Source organism: Micropterus salmoides, unplaced genomic scaffold (assembly GCF_014851395.1).
Source record: "Micropterus salmoides isolate LMB-PRFRI ecotype aquatic unplaced genomic scaffold, ASM1485139v1 Ms_hic_scaffold_14, whole genome shotgun sequence".
NCBI lineage: Eukaryota > Metazoa > Chordata > Actinopteri > Centrarchiformes > Centrarchidae > Micropterus > Micropterus salmoides.
The window spans coordinates 21,710,053-21,728,665 of record NW_024040485.1 but is presented as its reverse complement, the minus strand read 5'-3'; the positions used below and the strand labels follow the sequence as shown (position 1 = coordinate 21,728,665).

Genomic DNA, 18,613 nt, shown 5'->3' with positions numbered 1-18,613 from the left:
GAAAGAAATACGTCATAGGTCAAAGTTGAAATGAGGGAAAACAGAAACAGCATGGAGACGGAGGAGAGGAGTGGGAGCGGACCTCCCGCTGAAACCTCAAAAAAAGGTACGTTCACATTAATAATTACTTCTCTCGTGTCAGTATCAGGCTTTCTGAACACGTCTACACCCCGAACAGACGCAAGAAAGGAGTTTAAACATAAGTTAATGTTGCACACAGGTACTTTGTGTAGTTGCTCATTGACTGGCTCATTGGTGTAACGTTAGCTTGCTGGTTTCCACCTCACATTGATGCTGATTGATGATCTTTTAACAGTGTTGTTGTTGTTTGTGTGGCAGGTGGGAAACGCGTGAAAGCACTGGCCGCTAAAGAAGCAGCAAGAAGGTGTGAAAAAGGGCATATTTTCAGTGGATGCTAACGTCCAGCTAATGCACAAACACTTTACAAAGATTGTAGATTGGTTGCAGAATATTACGGAAGCGCATTGCATTCACCAAAGAAAAATAAAGTAGACACCTTATCTCGTGATTATGAGAAAAGAGTCATAAATACTACTAGTAATTATGATATATTTTCTAGTACTTTTGTAGTAAAACTGTTATCCATAAACCTATGAAGTCTTCTAGCAAAGAAATGTATGTAAACAAGTTTCTGCATTGGAAGTATCAAACTGATAACTTACCTTTCTGCTGCTGTCTAGTGGTTCTACTGAGCAAAGCAGTGGCCAGTAAGTGGCACCTTTCCAGTTGTCTCATAATTACGACATCCTGATTTAGTAATTATGAGATCATTTCTCATAATTACGATATAAGAGGTTTAAAAAAAAAAAAGAAAAATCTTAGTTGAATGCAATGCGCTTCTGTAGAATATTTCTCCCTCTCGAGTTTAATCAGTTTTCTAGAGATAGTTGTAGTAGTGTCAGTAGGTGACAACCCTTCACCCCAAATGTGTGTTCTCTGTCTTGTGTCAGGCGAGAGGTGGTTAGGGAGACGTTATGGCAGAAGTTGGACTTGGAGAAGAGAGCCCTGAAGGTAGTGGAGCGTCTTCAGGAGGACAGTGTGGCCGAGGACTTCCTGATTGATTGTGTATGTACCATCTGAGGCCACTTTTGCAGCACACCAACAGAAATCTATGGGATTGTCCATGGTCTACAGTCAGACTACAGGGTGACTTGAAAGAGAAATTTTCTTTTCTGCCTGTCTGGTTCGGTGTCAATTTCATTTGCTGTCCATTAACATCCTGACTAAGGCTGCAACTACCGAATAATTTCATTATCAATTAATCAGTCGATAGTTTTCATGATTAATCAGTTAGTTATTTGGTGCATCAGATGGTGAAAAATGTCGATCAGTGTGTCCCAAACCCTAAGATGACATCACTAAAATGTCTTGTTTTGTCCACAACCCAAAGATCTTCAGTTTACGGTCATAGAGGAGTAAAGAAAGTGTAAGTATTCGCATTTGAGAAGTTGGAATCAGGGAATTTTTTTGTTATTTTCTAAAAAAATCACTCAAAACGAATAATTGGTTATGAAAATAGTCGGCAGTTAATTTAACAGTTGACAACTAATCGGTTAATCATTGAATCTCTAATCCTGACTGAGGAGCCTTTCCCATGTTGATTGTTAAAGTGTTTCTATCCAAAGGACATGGATCAGACTACATTTTTTTAATTTTAATTATAGTGTTAACATCAGTACAGGTGAGGCTTAAAAAATTGTGACCTAAAGTAACAGTGAGATAATAACATTTTAAATTTTAAATCCATACTCTTACATCTAAGTTTTCTCTTCAAGACGCAGTGAAGTCTTTTTCTGTTCAGATGTCGACCAACAAGTAATTTCCCCTGTCAAGTACTGATTTTTAAGGTTTCTGCTCACTCAGTGAGAGGCAGCCATGACAAGACAGATATATGTTCAGTTTTGGAGGAAGCTGCCCTTGTGCTGTGTTTTTAAATCACCAAGAATTTAAATACCATGGAAATAAATACTTTGAGAATCTTAGGTTTTCACTGTTGAGGTTCAGGTTTGACCCTCATGTCTCCTTTCTTCACAGGTGAAGTTCATTACTCCTGCAAATTACAAAGACGCTATAGAGGAGAGATTCATTTCTAAGCTGTGTGGTTATCCCATATGTTCAAATAAACTGGGCAAGGTAAGACCCTTTCTATCAGCCTTTATGGTCTTATACAAATAATAAATGTCCTTGTGTCAATATATATTTTATGCTTCTAATGTGTTTTCTCAAGACTCTCTGCTACTGTTCATTTTCTAGATCCCAACTCAACGGTATAAAATTTCTACTAAGACCAATAAGGTGTATGACATTACAGAGCGCAAGGTAAGTGTAACATTTACACATTAATCCATTTACTTTTGAAGAAACAATAAAAGATGATCAAATAAAGATTATTTTGCATTTCTCTCTTGTGATTAGTGTTTTTGTAGTAACTTCTGTTACAAAGCCTCCAAAGAGTTTGAGTTACAAATACCGAACACACCTCTTTGGCTCAGGCAGCATGAAAGGTACGTATGCTGTTCGTGTCTCGTCCTAAAGCACGATGAATTTATCACTGAAGATTTTTATTTTTTAAAGAGTATTTACTTTATTTCCCACTGACAGTCCTCCAGAAATTAGATTGATGAAGAAAGGAGATGGGTATGTATTAACTCATTTTAAATATTCCATTCAAAGTAAATAGCAACATATCGGATATATCTGTTTTTTAGAGATGATTCAACTAAATAATAAATAATATGCATTTTTAGGTGTTTGAATTTCTAGATGTAATATAGGTTTTATAATAAATAGACTGATTTATAATAAATAGACTGATTGAGTGTAACCTCTGTGTCTCCAGCGGGAGTTCTGGTGAGGAGGTGAAGCTGTTGGAGAGGCGTCTTCAAGAGGAGGATATCGACGACCCGCTCTCTGCTCAATCTGAGGACCCTCCCAGCTCTCTGCAGCATTCCGCAGCAGCAGACCTAAGCCACAGTGAAAGCAGTGACATTGAACAGGAGCAGGACTTCGTCTCCAGCGTGGTTTCCCAGCATCAGGGACCCAAGGTGCACTGGGGCGAACTGCCTAAACGTAGAGATGAAGACAAGAATGGTGAACGAGGGAAGACAGAGAGGCAAAAGAAACAGACAAGAGAGGGAGATGAAGAGGAGATTGAGTGTCATCAAGGAGGGGACCCAGAAAGGGAGGGAAAAATGAGAGAAGACAAGAATAGACAAGAGTCACTTTCAAGTCAAAGAGAAGCTGGAACTGACTCTAAAAAACCCCAACAGCTGCTCTTATTAAACAAAGACAAACCATGTGCAGAGCAGGGGCCAGAGCAGAAAGGCTTGCCTCAGGAACTCAGTGTGGAAGAGGCTGCAGCTAAGCTGAATTTGTGCAGTTTATCTGGCACTCGCACTGCTCCCCTGCCTGTTGACTCAACAGCCACACAAGCAGATCTACTCACCTCTCCAGTGTGTAAAGACTCAAACCCCTCAACAGAAAGCAAACCTCTCCCTTCTTCAACTCCGATCAACGCGGAATGGGACGACCACAAAACCGCATTGACCAGCCAGCCAGGTCTCAACATCACCCAGGTGGGAATGAGCAAGAGAGGGGCAGCAGGGCTACGAGATCTGCTCAAGAACCACACCGCTGGAGCCGAACCTGAATCTGTCCGCCTGAATCTCCTCGAGTGCCTGAGAAGAACGTTAAAGGACTGGAGCACTGACGAGACCCTGAAGTTCCTGTACGGCGCTAAGCATTCACTAGGCTCTCCTTTTGCTGACGTTAAAGAAGACAAAGAAGCTGAAGAAGAGGAGGAGCTGGATGAAGATGACCTTGAGGATGAGGTGACCGATGAGGATGCAAAGGGGGATGATGCTGCGGTGCAGAAGAGACCGTCTGCCGCAACTCCAGACTATAAGACTCTTCAGGAGGAGAACCGGCAGCTGGAGCTAAGAGTCAGGGAGTTTTATAAGGGGACCTGGATCCTGCCTGAGGGGGTGGAGGAGCCAGATGGAAACAAGGTGAGTGGAGGAAAAAGAGAAGAGGGTTGGAATGAAGGGACACGTGGAGGCACTATATTAAAAATATTGATTGGAACAGTAGAAAATGTGTTTATGCGCTCAGGTTTGCTTTTCCAACACTAACACATCTTGTTCGTTCCCCCACCAGGTGAAGGACCAGAGCCTGAAGGACCCGGTTCTGCCACTCCTTGACTCTCATGCTCAGCACGTCATCCGGAAACGAATCACAGTGGAGAAGCTCACCAGCTGGTGTGTGTGTGTGTGTGTTAATTGTGTTTCATGTTGTGGACACCTACGTACATGTATACCCAAAAAACTTCTGTCTATTTATTTATTTATGTGTGTTTTCAGCTGTGAACATATACAGTAGGTCATGTTTGTAGCTTGGCTGGTAAAACATAGCTTTGCCAATCCAGAGATACTATGTTCAAACCAATTTACCATGTAGTTATTAACGTGTTAATCGAGCTGTGAGCCCTGGCAGTGACATTCTTGAATTTCTATTGTATTTGTCACTCTTTGTCCCCTATCGTTTTGTCTCTGTGTTGTGCAGCCTCAGAATCATCGTCGGTTCTCTGGGTCTCACCATGAGTGACGTCTCCACTGACCTGAATAACCTGGTCAGGACTTTCAGGTTAGTGCAGCACACACAAATACACACTACTCTCTGCAGATCTGCTTGCAAAACGTTACACACACACACACACACACACACACTCATCATTTTCTCATCTCATCATTTTAGCATGCTTACACGGCATGTGTCACAAAAAATTGTTTTTAACGTCTTGTGGAGGCAGACAACTCTACGTTGACGGGGCATCATGGTTCACATCAACACATTTAAAGGTACAGGACTAGAGCCAATAGCTGCAATTGAGGGTGACATTGAGGATTTTCACTCCTGTTCCATTCCACTCCCACAAAAATACTACTGCCTGTCCCAATCCTGGAAGAATGACTCCTGTTTCCCTGTCCCAGAAAATAGCGTTTATTCATGTAAGAAATGCATATTCATATATAAAAATGGACCTATGATACCCGTCCCGCCTTATTGACTCATTCCCCGGTCCCCTCCCAGTCCTGTAATAATTAGTGAAACTGACTTCCATACCATGACCCACAGGACAGACATCTTGTTATATTCATGAGATGGGGACTTTATAGTTATTGTATAGAAATTAGTAAGGTGGATCCCAACATTGGATTTGTTGTGCTGTCTTGAGAGCAAGATGATTGAGAACCTTCACTGACATCTTGGAAGCTTTTGGGGGATTTTGTCATTCCCTTATAATGTATGTATCATATAAGCATATGTAGGCTTTATTCTTAATTTAAATGATACTAATAAGTAAGTAATTGCAACATTTAGCCTACTGAAACTCGTTCATCATTGAGGAAAAAAAACATACTCTGGAGAAATAAGAAATATTTCTTATTTCTCCAGAGTATGTTTTTTTTCTTCTTGGTGCAGAGAAAAACAACTAATCTGCCAACCAGCGTGATCTGCAACCTTCTGCTAGCACTGACACAAACATGCAACTAATCTCCATGAGATCCCTGTAATAGTCTGAGAGAAAGTAGAGTGTACTAAAAAATAGTTTATTTAAATTCCATGACATTGGGGGAAGATTTGATGAACGGTGGTGCCCCCTAAAGGTAGGCATGACACACGACAACAAGAGGAATTTAATTAACTGTCTATAGACCTTTTTCACAGCAACACCTTGAAATGTCATAGCAGGAAAAGCGCAGTTAAAGTTAATAATATTAATTATGGCTATATTTTATTTAGGTGCTTTAGTGCATGCTAGCTAACTGGGACACTTAAATGTAACACAGCCATCACTTAAAGTGATTAGTAACTCCTGTGGTTTCCTTGCTATGACAAGTCAAAATGTCTGCTGTTGGCTAATCACATACATTTCACATTTACATCCATACATCGTATCATTACACATAAACCCAGCAAAAAAAAAAAAGAAGCATTCCTTTTTCAGGACACTGTATTTTAAAGATAATTCTGTAAACATCCAAATGACTTTACAGATCTTGATTGTAAAGAGCGTCAACAAAGTTTTTCATGCTTATTCAATAAACCATAAACAATCATTGAACATGCACCTGTGGAATAGTCGTTAAGACCCTAACAGCATACAGACGGTAGGCAAGTAAATCACAACTAAGAACACTAAAGAGACCTACTCTACTGACTCTAAAATACACCAAAAGAAAGATTCCCAGGGTTCCTGCTCATTTGCGTGAACGTGCCTTAGGCATGCTGTAAGGAGGCATTAGTACTGCTGAAGTTGCCAAAGCAATAGATTGCAATGTCTGTACTGTAAGATGCCTAAGAAGGCACTACGGTAAGACAGGAAGGACAGCTGATGGTTCTCACAGTGGCAGACCACATGTGACAACACCTGCACAGAACCACAGGGCCACACCAGATACTGATTGTTACTTTTGATTTTGAGCCCTCTTTTGTTCAGGGACACATTCTTCCATTTCTAGGTAATTTGTAGTTTGTTGCATACACTACACACATTGTTACAAATGTTTGTTGTTGTTTTTTTAAAGGCACTGTACACCTACACAGTTGTTACCACTTTACTGATCACTTGATTACACCTCAGCTCAGGTTCAAGATGGGGAGAGCTATGCTGGAATTACATGAGGTCACCAAACTTCACGAACCAGTAATACATTGAACAAAATTATAAACTCAACACTTTTGTTTCTGCCCCCATTCATCATGAGCTGAACTCTATCTAAGATCTAAGACTTTCTCTATGTACACAAAATATATAACCACGTGTAACCACACCAGCCCAGGACCTCCACACCCAGCATCTTCACCTCCAAGATTGTCTGAGAGCAGCCACCCGGGCAGCTACTGCCACAATCAGTTTGCATAGGGAAGCTCATCTGCATGCTCGTCGTCCTCATCGGGATCTTGACCTGACTGCAGCTTCGCACAGCCATTAAAGAGGAGTGGATCAACATTCCACAGGCCACAATCAACAACCTTTATTGCACTGTGTGAGGTAGATGGTGGTCACACCAGATACTGACTGGTTTCCGGACCCCCCCGAACCCTCCCCATAACAGTGAAACTGTACATTTTTTACACATGCTGTCTGATCAGCATCTTGATATGCCCCACCTGTGAGGTGGATGGATTATCTCTGCAAAGGAGAAGTTCTCAGTAACACAGATTTTGACAGACTTGTAAACAATATTTGAGAGAAATAGGCCTTTTGTGTACGTAGAGAAGTATTGTGTCTTTAATTTTGTTCAGTATATTAGACAAAATAAGTGAAACACCAGTGTGGGTGGGCCAAGGTTTTTAATTTCTGCCCTTTTTGTGTGTGTGTGTGTTTTTACTATAGCGTTTTGGTGTAGAATTTGTTATATAATATAAATGTAATAAATATTTTCCTTGCCTGGTAGAAGACACTATAGCAGTTTATTAAAAAAACTTGTACCAGATTGACCATTTCCTGCCATAGACATTCTCTGTGTTCCCATTGGCTGGTTAGGATGTTTTCAACAGGAGTGCTATTAAATCACTTTGTGGTGAGCAACACCTCCTGAATCCTGCTTCCAGGAATTCTCTTTTCTGCTGTCAGAGGCCCCGTTGACAAGAGGCTCAAACCAAAGAATATACACAACACTCTGGCAGAAACATACATCACTGCACTATTGCAGCCAGTGTTTGTGGTCGTTGGTCCGGCCTTGTGCACATTTTATTTCCCTGGTTTACTTATCAGGTGATTTTTGACACCTGCCCCAGAGAATGTTGCTCACTTTTGTTTTGTTTTTTCTTAACGTCACAGGTTAACCAACACGAACATCATCCACAAAACTCCCGAGTGGACCCTCTTAGCCATTGTGCTTCTCCATCTGTAAGTTTACAGTGTGTGTGAATGTGTCAGGTGTTAAGAGGATACAGCGGGACAGTCTGCTCCTCAGCCAGCCAAGTTGTAGAGGAGATTAGTGAGAGAGGGGGGGAAATATGACATGGAAATGAAAGACCATTGTTTCCTAGGAAATACATGCTGTCACCTGGGTGTGTAACTGTTTGTGTGTGAGTACATGAATAAAGTGTTTTCCCCATCAACTGGAGCTTAAGCTGAAATAAACAGCAGCCACAACTACAATGCAATAATTGCTTTAAAGATGCAAGACATGATGGGGTGAAAAAAATCCATATATACATATTGGAACTAAAGCTGACATTATATTGGTATTCTGCTGTAGGTTTCTGATAGATTAACAGACTGATACTGTGCTCAAATCAATGCAATCAAGCATAAACTACTCTGTTCTTCATTCAAATCTGAAAAAAAGTAAACTTCATAAACTGTGACTTGGGTTCACTTTCAGGTTCAAAGCTTCATGGTGAATTGACAAGAGACTATATGGTGTGTGTGCGTGCGTGTGTACGTGCAGGCAGTTCATGGACAGTTCCGTGCTGCTCCCGTCTAAGTACACACAGACGCTTCATGGCCTTATCTCCACCTGATTGCCCCTCTCCAGATCCGTGATGCAGGACAGACGGCACACACAAGCAGCCCTGTACACACTCAAGTTAAACACACACTAGTTCCACAGTATACATCCGAGTTAAATGAGCACTTTAACATGCCCCGGCTGGGAAAACTTTCACCTGATGCCCGACTAACTCTGATTTATGATTCCCTCAGTGGCCCCAGGTCAGTTTGCATCAATGTCATAACTTGCATTGTGAGCTCTCTTGAACTTAACAAAAGAATAGAGTGTGTTGTTCACTGTAAGGTGCACTTGGTAACAAACTCTTAAAGCAATGCAGCCTTGTGACTGCAAAGTCCTCCCTAAAACAGCAGTACATATAAATTATTAGTTTGCAAAAGTGAGATTACTGAAATTACCTTTAAATTATTCAGGACAAACTGGAGTTTTTCAGTTAAATGATATTGTCATAGTCAAATTTGGAAATACCTCTGGTTAAATTGATTATGTAAAATCATCCTAAATGCTCAGTAATGTTTGTGGGATGAAAATATTTTGAAAAGAGTTTGGGTTTTAAACCTATTTTGGAAACAGGAGACAGGATTTGTTTTTCTGTGCACTTGTAATGATGGTTAATGATCAGTGATAAAAGTTTAAAACCACTTCTATGTAAGATTTGATTTTATCTAACCTGATGAACCACGTAATTACATGTATTTAGTGCATGTTTAGATAATGCTGTGAATGGTTGCACAGTCTTATGGTTTTATTTTTATCTTTCTTTGATAATTGGCCCTTTTGGAAACATTTATTCTCGTTGTCACAACCCACGGGCACTCTATGATTTCATTAGCTCCCATTTAACTTAAAGCTTCTCCATCCTTCCATTCCTCCATCATGAATAATTTGGTGTGCTGTCTTATCTATCTGCTGCATGGCAGCTGTGGAGCTAGTCTGGCCTCTATTGTTCAGGCCACCTGAATAATGGATGCACCCCCTGAAACACTAGACCTCGGGGTGAACCGGAGATTAACCAGCAGTGCACCTCCACACAGGTAGACAGGACAGGTAGAGGAGGAGGGATGAGGGGGAGGGAGGAGGAGAGGGATGGGGGTTAGAGAGGTGACAGAGATCAGCTCAGAGGTTGCAAGCAATGGATTTAGAGCTAGAGGTGTACACTCTTCCCATTGGATTGTTGGTCTGTGCTGATTTGATAGCTCCTGACACAGTTTCTGTACTGATGTGAAATTCAGCGTTACTTCATAATGTCCAGGAACATACACGCAGATGATATAAATGTGTACAAAATATTAGAAAAACCTCTGATTATAATACAATACAGTTCACCAGACTTCAGCCTCCAACATAACCCTAAAGTTGAATCAACATTATCTAAATCTAAAACATTATTAAATCCATGAAGGTAGGATTTATTGCAGCACTGTGGCTAGGTGTACCTAATAAATTGGTAACTGATTGTACTCTACACTTAGTAGCCAAAATCACACTCAAATCTAAAACATACACTTGGCTGAAGGTGAAAGTGAAGTCAGCCTGATGTTGTGTGCATGGGGCATTGTCAACGTTTTAGGTTATTAGAAGAGAGTATTTAATGTGCATCTTTGTGAGGATTTTACAACAACGAAAAATAACAAATATATAAACTTTCACTGCTCTCAGTCTGTCAGGTTTTTGGATGAAGTTTAGATATTACTGGATGATTCGGGGTATAACAAAGCAGGTTTACTGAGTTATCTGGATATCTTGGCTGAGTAAAAACTTTCATGGACTGGTCATTTTGAAAAGACTTTATGTGTTTTACTCAACAAAGTCATCCATATGACTCCGTAAACCTCTTTTCTTTTGGAACAACATGAAACCTGGTCAATACAGTGACAGAACGTGTGGCTTAAATAAGAACATAACAGCTTAAAAGTCTTGATAATCACTGTAGAAGTGTGTCCTTGTGTATTCAGTGAAAATATATTTATGAGCGTACGAATGTTCTATTTTTGTTCTGGAGTCTGTTATGTTATAGGAATCTGTAACAACACTGGCCTGGTCAGACTGTGTGTGACTTTAAGATTTTTTGTCTCAGGTTGTCAGAGGTCTCTCCGGTGGTGCAGGAATCCTTGAAGACGCCAGCATCAGTGGAGTATTTAAACACACTGATGGAGGAGCTCGGTCTCCAGGAGCAGGACCTTCTGAACTTAGTCCGGCTGTTTAAAACCCCAGCACTCTGACACACACACACACACACACACACACACACACACACACTCTGCCAGACATGAACACATGAATGATGCATATACACTCAGGATCTCTGACTTAATAAAGTAGATGTGGGTATGCTTGTTTTCCACAAATAAAGTTGTGTATATATAACTTTTAAAACAAAAGCTCATCTCATTTGTATAAGTGTTTATGAAGTTTAACTTATAGGAGTGGAGTCCACATGTCCTTTTGCTGCTGACATGGCATGGCAGCATTACTGCACACAATCTGTGGTTCGATATCTCCAAATCAGATCCTTGAAGTTTTAGAGCCCTGGATGTTTAACCAACCAAATAAATCACACCCAGCTTTTCCAAGTGAAAACGGCATGTGGACATGCTGGTTATTATTTCTGCAAGCTGGAAGATCTGTCATAAAAAGGTGAAGCGAATACACCAGACTTCCTTCACATGCAGCTTTATGGCACCATAATGTCACTTGTTATATGGGTATGTTAACAATGCGCGTGTCTGAAAATATTTGGCTTTGACCAGATGGCGTGCCCAACAAAACGTTTCTATTTAATATTGGTGATATAACTGACCTGTCATGCAGATTGGGGACGTGATTGATGGCCTGCATGGCTTAACACAGCTTCTTGTTTTTCACAGTGTACCAACAATCAATGAGCTGAGGGAGAGGGATTTTTTGTTTTTAAATGTGTTAAACTTTAATAAAAATTATCATGAGCACTGTTTATTATATCATGTAGAAAGGAATGAAATGTAGATGGATTGAAACCAAAGGTTGGTCAATTCCTAACTTGAAAAAACTGACAGCTGAGCTCTAAAAGTTAATGTATAAACCCTGATTACATAACAAATTGAATAAGTTGAAAAAGCAGGATGTCTACTTTCTAAAAGAAGGATTTGGTTATTTAAAAGTGATATTTCATTTCAAATTGTATACAGGCTATTACAAAAACTTTCCTATGGAAACCAGTAGTTTAGGGCATTTGGCTTTTTCATTTTAATAATAATGTAAAAGCAAACTCGATAAATAAACTTTTATTTCCATAAACTCAACCAGCATATCTCAGGCTAAAATAACAATAGAGAAAGTATAGGCCAATGCAACAAACAAACAATAGAATAAAATAAAAACACTAGCATAGTCGGGGGGGCTTTAAAAGTGCAGGATTTTGGGCGCAATCATCGACGTCTGCTCATTTGAGTCCGTGCTGCGTCTCCTTGTGTCTCCTCAGGTCCACTTTCCTCTGGAAACCTTTCCCGCAGAGGTCACAGCCGAAAGGTTTGAAGCCCGTGTGTTTCCTGCTGTGCGTGATGAGGTTGGAGCTCTGACTGAAGGCCTTCCCGCACACCTGGCACTTGTGCGGCTTCTCACCTGCAGGAGAAAACGAAATGTCAGAGCAGAGCCATTTATACGCATTACGCACGGAAAGGCCTTTTTTGCATTTAGGCCTGTCGATGCTTTCAGTTTGCACGGTGTCTCACCTGTGTGGATGAAAGTGTGCTTTTTCATGTCTGACTTTTGGTGGAACCTCTTCCCGCAGTACTGGCACGGATAGGGCCGCGTGTCCGAGTGGATGAGCAGGTGCGTGGACAGCGTGGAGGAGCGCTTGAAGCTTTTGCCGCAGATTTTACAGCTGAAGCTCCTTTCCTGTAAAATGTGTAAAGTGTCAGTGTGGAAGGCCTCAAAACATTAGGCCTACATTAAACCGCAGAAATAAAGCAGGCCTGAAAAATCAGACTGGAGTTGTGGTGGCCAAACCCCAGTTATCCGGGGCCTTGCTTCCAGGATGTGGGCCTTTGAGTCTGCAAAGCAACTTATGCAACAGTTTATTTTCAGTTAGAGGCCTACCTGCGAGTGAACCGCTCTATGCTGATCCAGGCTTACGGCGTGTCCGAAGGTTTTCCCGCAGATCCCGCACTCAAACGGCCGCGTCCCGCTGTGCGACCGACGCACATGAACCTCCAACCCGTGAGGTGTGGAGAACACCTTTTGGAAAAATAGATATTAGACATTTTTACTTCGAAATTCAACTCAAAATTTTAAAAAACGACTATTTATTTTTCAATTTGAGAACGATTTACATCTCATTCCCAGCCACTAAATATGGTTTAAATTTAAGTTAAACTTGATGTTATGCCCCGATCACCAATAAACACACTTACAATCACTAAGATCATTTGTAACATCTCTGCAAACTCAAAAAATATTAAAACAATAGAACTTTTACAGGTTTGGTAAGGTAACGCCGCAGTAAACATTGGTAAACGTACCTTGCAACATTTAATGCATTTATAGGATCCGCTTGACTCTATGTTAGAGCAAATTAAGTCACTTTCAGACTTGATTTCCGCCCGGCGGGGCTTCTGCTTTACATCCACATACAGCTCGTCTCCGTCCCGCATCCTGCATATTTGGTGGACCGTTGAAGAATAATCCTGGTAGGATCCGGACACCGTGCCCCGCTGTGCGTAAAGCGGCTCGGTGCCGCTGTCCTCCGCACCGTAGATGCTGACAGGTGAGTGAACCTCCCTGTGGCCCTGGAGGTGGTGATGATATGGCCCCGGAACCAGATTCCTCAGCTCAGAGCCGGAGTACGCTGTCCAGGAGTAAGGAAAGAGCGGGATGTTGAAGTGCTGGCCGTCCTCCGCTGCTGTAGTGGGGCATTTCTCTGAATCTGGAAGTTGATTTGGTTTGGACAAATGAGTGCAAACTGCAAATGGGCCTTACTGGAAATGATTAGATGACATGCGTAATAGTAGCCTAATTTTAGACTAAAATAACCAACTGAAACCTTGAAGCGCCCGCATCAAAATGATGAACCTTACATTTACAAAATAGTTATTTGTGTGTAAGAAATGTAATGACCGGCGAGATATTTTACTTTTTTCTCAGTTAAATAAATTAGTACATGCAGATTTCAAAGGTTGGCCTATCAGTGAACATAGCATATTCCTGGATGCCCCTATTTTGACTCCCAAATCATGACAATGCGCTTGATCTTTGTTCTCCATCATGGCAATCAGTCGGTTACATGAGTGTTAAAAGTGATGAAAATAAATCATGAATCTGATATGGATAAATGGCAACTGTTGAAAATTACTTTTTAACAAAAATTATATAAGCTCACTGGTCCAACAATATTGACACTATCATAATTCAAATAGGCCTAACAATAACAGACTTTGTACTTTTTAATACTCCTCTGACACAGACCTGGTGATGAGGAGGGAGACGGGGGACGCCAGAAATCACAGTCGGAGGATCGGTCACACACGCTGCCTTCACAGCTCAGCGGCGAGCTGGAGGACAGCGACCCCGGGGACAGCAGCCTGGACCCGAGGGAAAGTCTGTCAGCGCTTGCGGTCACATCCTCCTGCGGTTGCAAGTTGGAGTCAAACTCCCTCTGAGATTTGGTCTCTGATGGCAGCAGAGGAGAGCAATGTCACGGACTGACTGTGAAACTGATGTCTAAGTAGACGAAATTAATTATACCAAAAACGGAATATTTTCCAAGGGGTACGAATCGCTATTGCTAGCGTTGTTCAAACATTTTCGTGCGTAATTACGCACAAATGAACCTACCTGTGCACACGTGAGCCAGAATAGTGTCCAGTCTACTGTAGTCATCCTCTAGGTACCGGGTCTGGTGGTAGCTGTGGGCCCTTTTACTCTTCACCAGGAAAGACCTCGGCATGTTTTCTTTCTTTCTCTCTGACGGTGCTGTTCTGGTCTGAAATCCTCCACTTGACTTCACTCCTCTCCACGCTGTTCTGACTTTATCTGTGGACAGATTGGAACACTATTGGTTGACAGGCGATACGGCGTTGGGATTTTTGGCAGGCTATTACGCAGGCGCAGAGGGGCCGTATCGTTTACCAGGTGTCGCTGGGCAGGTGGCCAAAAGCGGGACCACCGTTCCCCACTAGGATCCTGGCAGATATGGGATTGGAGAGGACATATTGTATGTCCTTAATGGTACATACGTGTGACGAAGGCTGAATCACATAAGAGGAAGTTTAAAAGAAGCTATAGTTTAGGCTACTATAGTTCGCTTAGTTTAATCTAGCCTAAATTATTTAAATTGATAGAGTTATATTAATTAACGGGTCATATTATCAAAATGTGGACTATTTTTAAACTAAAAAAAGTTCAAATAAATTCTCAAACGATAGCCTATGTGTTTATACGGATAAACACATTATTATGCTTTAGGCTATTAATGTCCAATTGGTGTCCACAGCTGCGAAGGTTCAGAAATTGCAGGAACTTAGGACAAATTCAGACTGGATATGTACGCTTGCCAGTGTGTATCAATGGTTGAGATTTACATCACAAGTATGAACTCTAAATCAAATGAACATAATAAAACAAGCAGGTCATTTTCGAGTCTCATCAAGCCAGATGATTAAAAAACAGGCCGGTAACAATATAATTTAAATGTAATAAGACTGAATGATAAAAACGTGTGTGTTTGTCGATGGTTACATGCAGGCAGAACAGGCTTTGGTGGATAATGACCTATTTGTTTGACTGGTTGTAAAGTGATCCTGTTAATGAGACGCGCACGGCCCCTTTGCACAACAGCCTGCTGGTGGGGAGCCGAAGTATCCCTTTACAGTTACACTGCTTCAGCTTACCAGCACTGACTTCAGCCTTATTGTTTTACATCATTAAAGCCCCCTCCCGGCCTATCCGCAGGCCCAATTAGGCTGTCCACTGAAATAAATGCAGGGCAGGAATACACAAGTGTCAACCGGAATATTAAAATAAACAGGATCAATTAAATCATAGGTAACGTTTTCGGTGGAAATCTGCCAGGCGCAAAATGCAAATCATGGAGCAGATTCGGGCTCTGTTCAAGGTCGGACCAAAGCAAAGCGGTATCGATTTTTGTCCGATGTGGGAACCGACTTTGTTTGATGCAGCTGCACAAGTTAGAGACCTGCAAGCAAAGCGCAGATAGCCGAGGCATAAAGACATAAACACATGTCCCATACTCACACAGCAGGTACTATATCCCAGCTCTGAGAACACACACTGTCCTGAACTCTGTCCACATTTACTCTCACGCTGCAGAGAAACACACCACAAAACCCTCTGCTGCTCATTCTGAGACACACACAAACTCTCTCTCACGCACACACATGCGCCGGCATGCTCTCTCTCTTTTTCACACACACACTCACCCTTTTTTTCGCCTCCCTCCCTCTGTCAGAATATTTTCATGTTAGTCAGCCATGAAAGTCAAACAAAAACACTGATTCATGTTTTGATAAAAGATACCCATACTCTTTGGACATTTGCATTGTACAAAAATAGACCCTTTAAGTTGCCGTTTAGAACTGAATTCCTTTCATCATTACTTTTATTCCCACTTAGAGACAGACTCTTAGCTCTGTCTTTTTTAATTATCAACATAAAATGCTCTATGCTCTATCACTCAACTTTATCTCATATCTGTGGTTGACAGTTTTCTGATGACTCTTCTCATGCTGACACTTAACTTTGAAATGTTTCACTTGCTGAAAAGGGTCGAAAGGGTCGAAAGGGTCAAAAATCAGTCCATAAAATCTGACAACACTGCAATTTTTACCTCCCCTCCCCACCAATGAGAAGACAGCAATGGTTTCTCGCACATTATGAGCAAAGACAAAACATCAGACATGACTATTCCTGTAAAATTTACAGAATTTCAGACACTGAACTTTTTTTAATGTCAAAATCTCTACCACATACGGCAGCCTACGTTATGGACAGATAACTTATCTAAATTCAACACGTTCCCTACAGAGCGTGGTTGCTCAATCACATCTCATGAAAGATATTCAACCATACATTCGATTAAATGCTTTCGACTGCTTTGACATTGATAGCATCTGATTATTTTCATAAAGAAAGAAAAAAATTAATGTTCGAGATAGACGTAGAGAAGGACAGGGTTTGTGTGACAACGTTCAAACTCAGAGTTACACACTGACTCAGAACAGGAAACCGAGCGCAGAGTCGAGAAGACGCTATCAGTGTTGCCACAGCCTCCTCTTTTGTGTCCCCCCCCCACCACCACCTCTTCCCCCCCACCACCTCTTCCCCCACAGGCCTTGATTCTCGCTCTTTAAGTTTACAGAAAGTATGTGATTGAAATAGAAGCCCAATCGCAGTGATCACAGCCCGGGGAAGAGAGGGGGGGGGGTCATACTTTTGCTTTTCGCAGCAACAGTTGTCTACTTGTTTACCTTGTCAAAGGTGCAGATGCAGTCGCAGGGTTAAATTAAGACTTGTGCTGGTGAGCCATGAGGTTATTTTCTCAAGCTCAGCCTTATGCCCCTTTTCGGCCCAGACGAGGAGAGAGAGAGACTGTGGGGACTCCTCATAGTTTTAAATATACCTGAGGCTGCAGCTTTCATACCACATGCATGTGAATGCTGACAAGAGGGGCAGAGTGCAGGGCAGCTCATCTGTATGTTGTCTTGATGTTGACTCACTGCAGTTCAGTTAAAAGCAGCTAAACAGTGGCCACTGTGGCTACATAAGGGGATAGTGACAGATGCAAACATTTTCACAAGTAAAGGAAAAAGTCAGTTCAGTGGACCAGCTGACTAACGTCTGTTACATAGCAAAATCGAGCTAAAGTTTGCTAACATTAGCCTCCATAGCTACTGGTCATACTAGACCAGATGAAGCTGTAGCAGTAAAAACCCCTGAGGTGCATTGAATTGAGCAAAGGTGCATTTTGTTTCTCATAAATTAAATTTATGTTTGTTTGTAAAATGTGCGGTTTCATAGAAAGAATGTGGTGTTTCTTCTTTCAAAACTTATATAGTCTCACTTTAAGTCATAAAAGTGAAACTAAAACAGATTTTGTTCTGGCAGACAAAAATGAAAGCATCTCATGTGTGTAAAAAAACGACTTTTCTACAGTTTAATAGTTCCAGAAAATCAGATGCAAGATATGTAATTATAAAAAGTGGATTTTTACTGCATGCAATGGATTCATGCCATAATAGCTTATTGTGGCTAAACTGACTTTCTCTGCTTCATGTCTCTGTATAGTCCCAGGCACTCAGTCTGAGCGTTCACCTCTGCACCTCCACTTTGCTGTGGCATCTCAAGGAAAACCACACCATGCTATCTCATCCCCTCACAGGTTCCTTTGGCTCCAAAACTGTAACCACGGTGTAACAACCCCCTCCCTCTCCCTTTTAAACTATCTCTGTGTCTTTCCCTCCACATACAGTCTGATTTTAGTCCTTTTCCTTGGGTTCAACTACATTCATCCACCTCTTGGGAGTGGCTGTCCGAATCTCATAGAGATCTGGCCTCCAACTGGAGCCACCAGATAGGGACAGAGTGTGAACACAATGAATGATTTACTGGGTTCTGCTGACCGCAAGACAGTTCTTCTTTCACACACAGGGTCAACAAACGTCATGTTTTTTTTTCTCGCCTACACTCACTTCAAATCTGCAGCAGTGGGGGGGTCTGTGTTACTGTACATTGATTGTTAGGATGATTATTCTGATTTAACTCTGACTATTGCTATACCATCATGTACCCTAAAGGTACCAAAACCATGGTCCATGGTCAGCATGGCTACAATTGCCATTACAATTACAATATGAGAAAGAAACCTTGTAAGTGTGGAAAACGGAAGAAACACTAAAAAGAAACTTCCACGTTACACTAAACAGATGCTTGGATGTATGTTGTAAACACTCTACAAATCACCTCCCTCATCCATCACTGTGATCAGCAGCTCCCCTTGTTTGCAACCAGCCTGTTTCTGGTTGTAAATTTCTCTCACAAATACTAAGAATCTCATCAGGGACGTTGGTGCGTGGATG

At 41.5% G+C, this 18,613-nt stretch overlaps 2 protein-coding genes across 2 annotated transcripts; one reads left to right on the top strand and one right to left on the bottom strand.

Moving 5' to 3' along the window:
• Positions 1 to 7: 7 nt before the first annotated feature.
• rpap2 (RNA polymerase II associated protein 2) lies at positions 8 to 10,919 on the top strand. Its single transcript, XM_038718357.1, has 12 exons — positions 8 to 106; positions 340 to 385; positions 972 to 1,086; positions 2,056 to 2,154; positions 2,275 to 2,340; positions 2,437 to 2,525; positions 2,623 to 2,658; positions 2,861 to 4,028; positions 4,177 to 4,277; positions 4,582 to 4,662; positions 7,868 to 7,936; positions 10,621 to 10,919. Exons 1-12 carry the CDS (start codon positions 31 to 33, stop codon positions 10,763 to 10,765), a joined length of 2,091 nt encoding a protein of 696 aa, XP_038574285.1. The 5' UTR covers positions 8 to 30; the 3' UTR covers positions 10,766 to 10,919.
• Positions 10,920 to 11,790: 871 nt separating this feature from the next.
• Positions 11,791 to 15,926, bottom strand: LOC119902276 (zinc finger protein Gfi-1-like). The gene is made up of 7 exons (XM_038718363.1): positions 15,774 to 15,926; positions 14,355 to 14,552; positions 13,986 to 14,189; positions 13,043 to 13,446; positions 12,621 to 12,758; positions 12,254 to 12,419; positions 11,791 to 12,143 (listed from the first exon to the last, which is right to left on the bottom strand). The coding sequence occupies exons 2-7, from the start codon at positions 14,464 to 14,466 to the stop codon at positions 11,965 to 11,967; spliced, it is 1,203 nt and encodes a 400-aa protein (XP_038574291.1). The 5' UTR covers positions 14,467 to 14,552; positions 15,774 to 15,926; the 3' UTR covers positions 11,791 to 11,964.
• Between the last annotated feature and the right edge of the window lie 2,687 nt (positions 15,927 to 18,613).

What these genes read in the sequence shown, in the direction of transcription:
- rpap2 (XM_038718357.1), top strand. Translation starts at nt 31, where the DNA reads ATGAGGGAAAACAGAAACAGCATGGAGACGGAGGAGAGGAGTGGGAGC. An exon ending in CGCTGAAACCTCAAAAAAAG is followed by an intron (nt 107 to 339) that starts GTACGTTCACAT and finishes TTTGTGTGGCAG; the next exon opens with GTGGGAAACGCGTGAAAGCA. An exon ending in AGGAGCCAGATGGAAACAAG is followed by an intron (nt 4,029 to 4,176) that starts GTGAGTGGAGGA and finishes TTCCCCCACCAG; the next exon opens with GTGAAGGACCAGAGCCTGAA.
- LOC119902276 (XM_038718363.1), bottom strand. Translation starts at nt 14,466, where the DNA reads ATGCCGAGGTCTTTCCTGGTGAAGAGTAAAAGGGCCCACAGCTACCAC. An exon ending in TCTGGCTCACGTGTGCACAG is followed by an intron (nt 14,190 to 14,354) that starts GTAGGTTCATTT and finishes TGCTGCCATCAG; the next exon opens with AGACCAAATCTCAGAGGGAG. An exon ending in GCACACTTTCATCCACACAG is followed by an intron (nt 12,144 to 12,253) that starts GTGAGACACCGT and finishes TTTCTCCTGCAG; the next exon opens with GTGAGAAGCCGCACAAGTGC.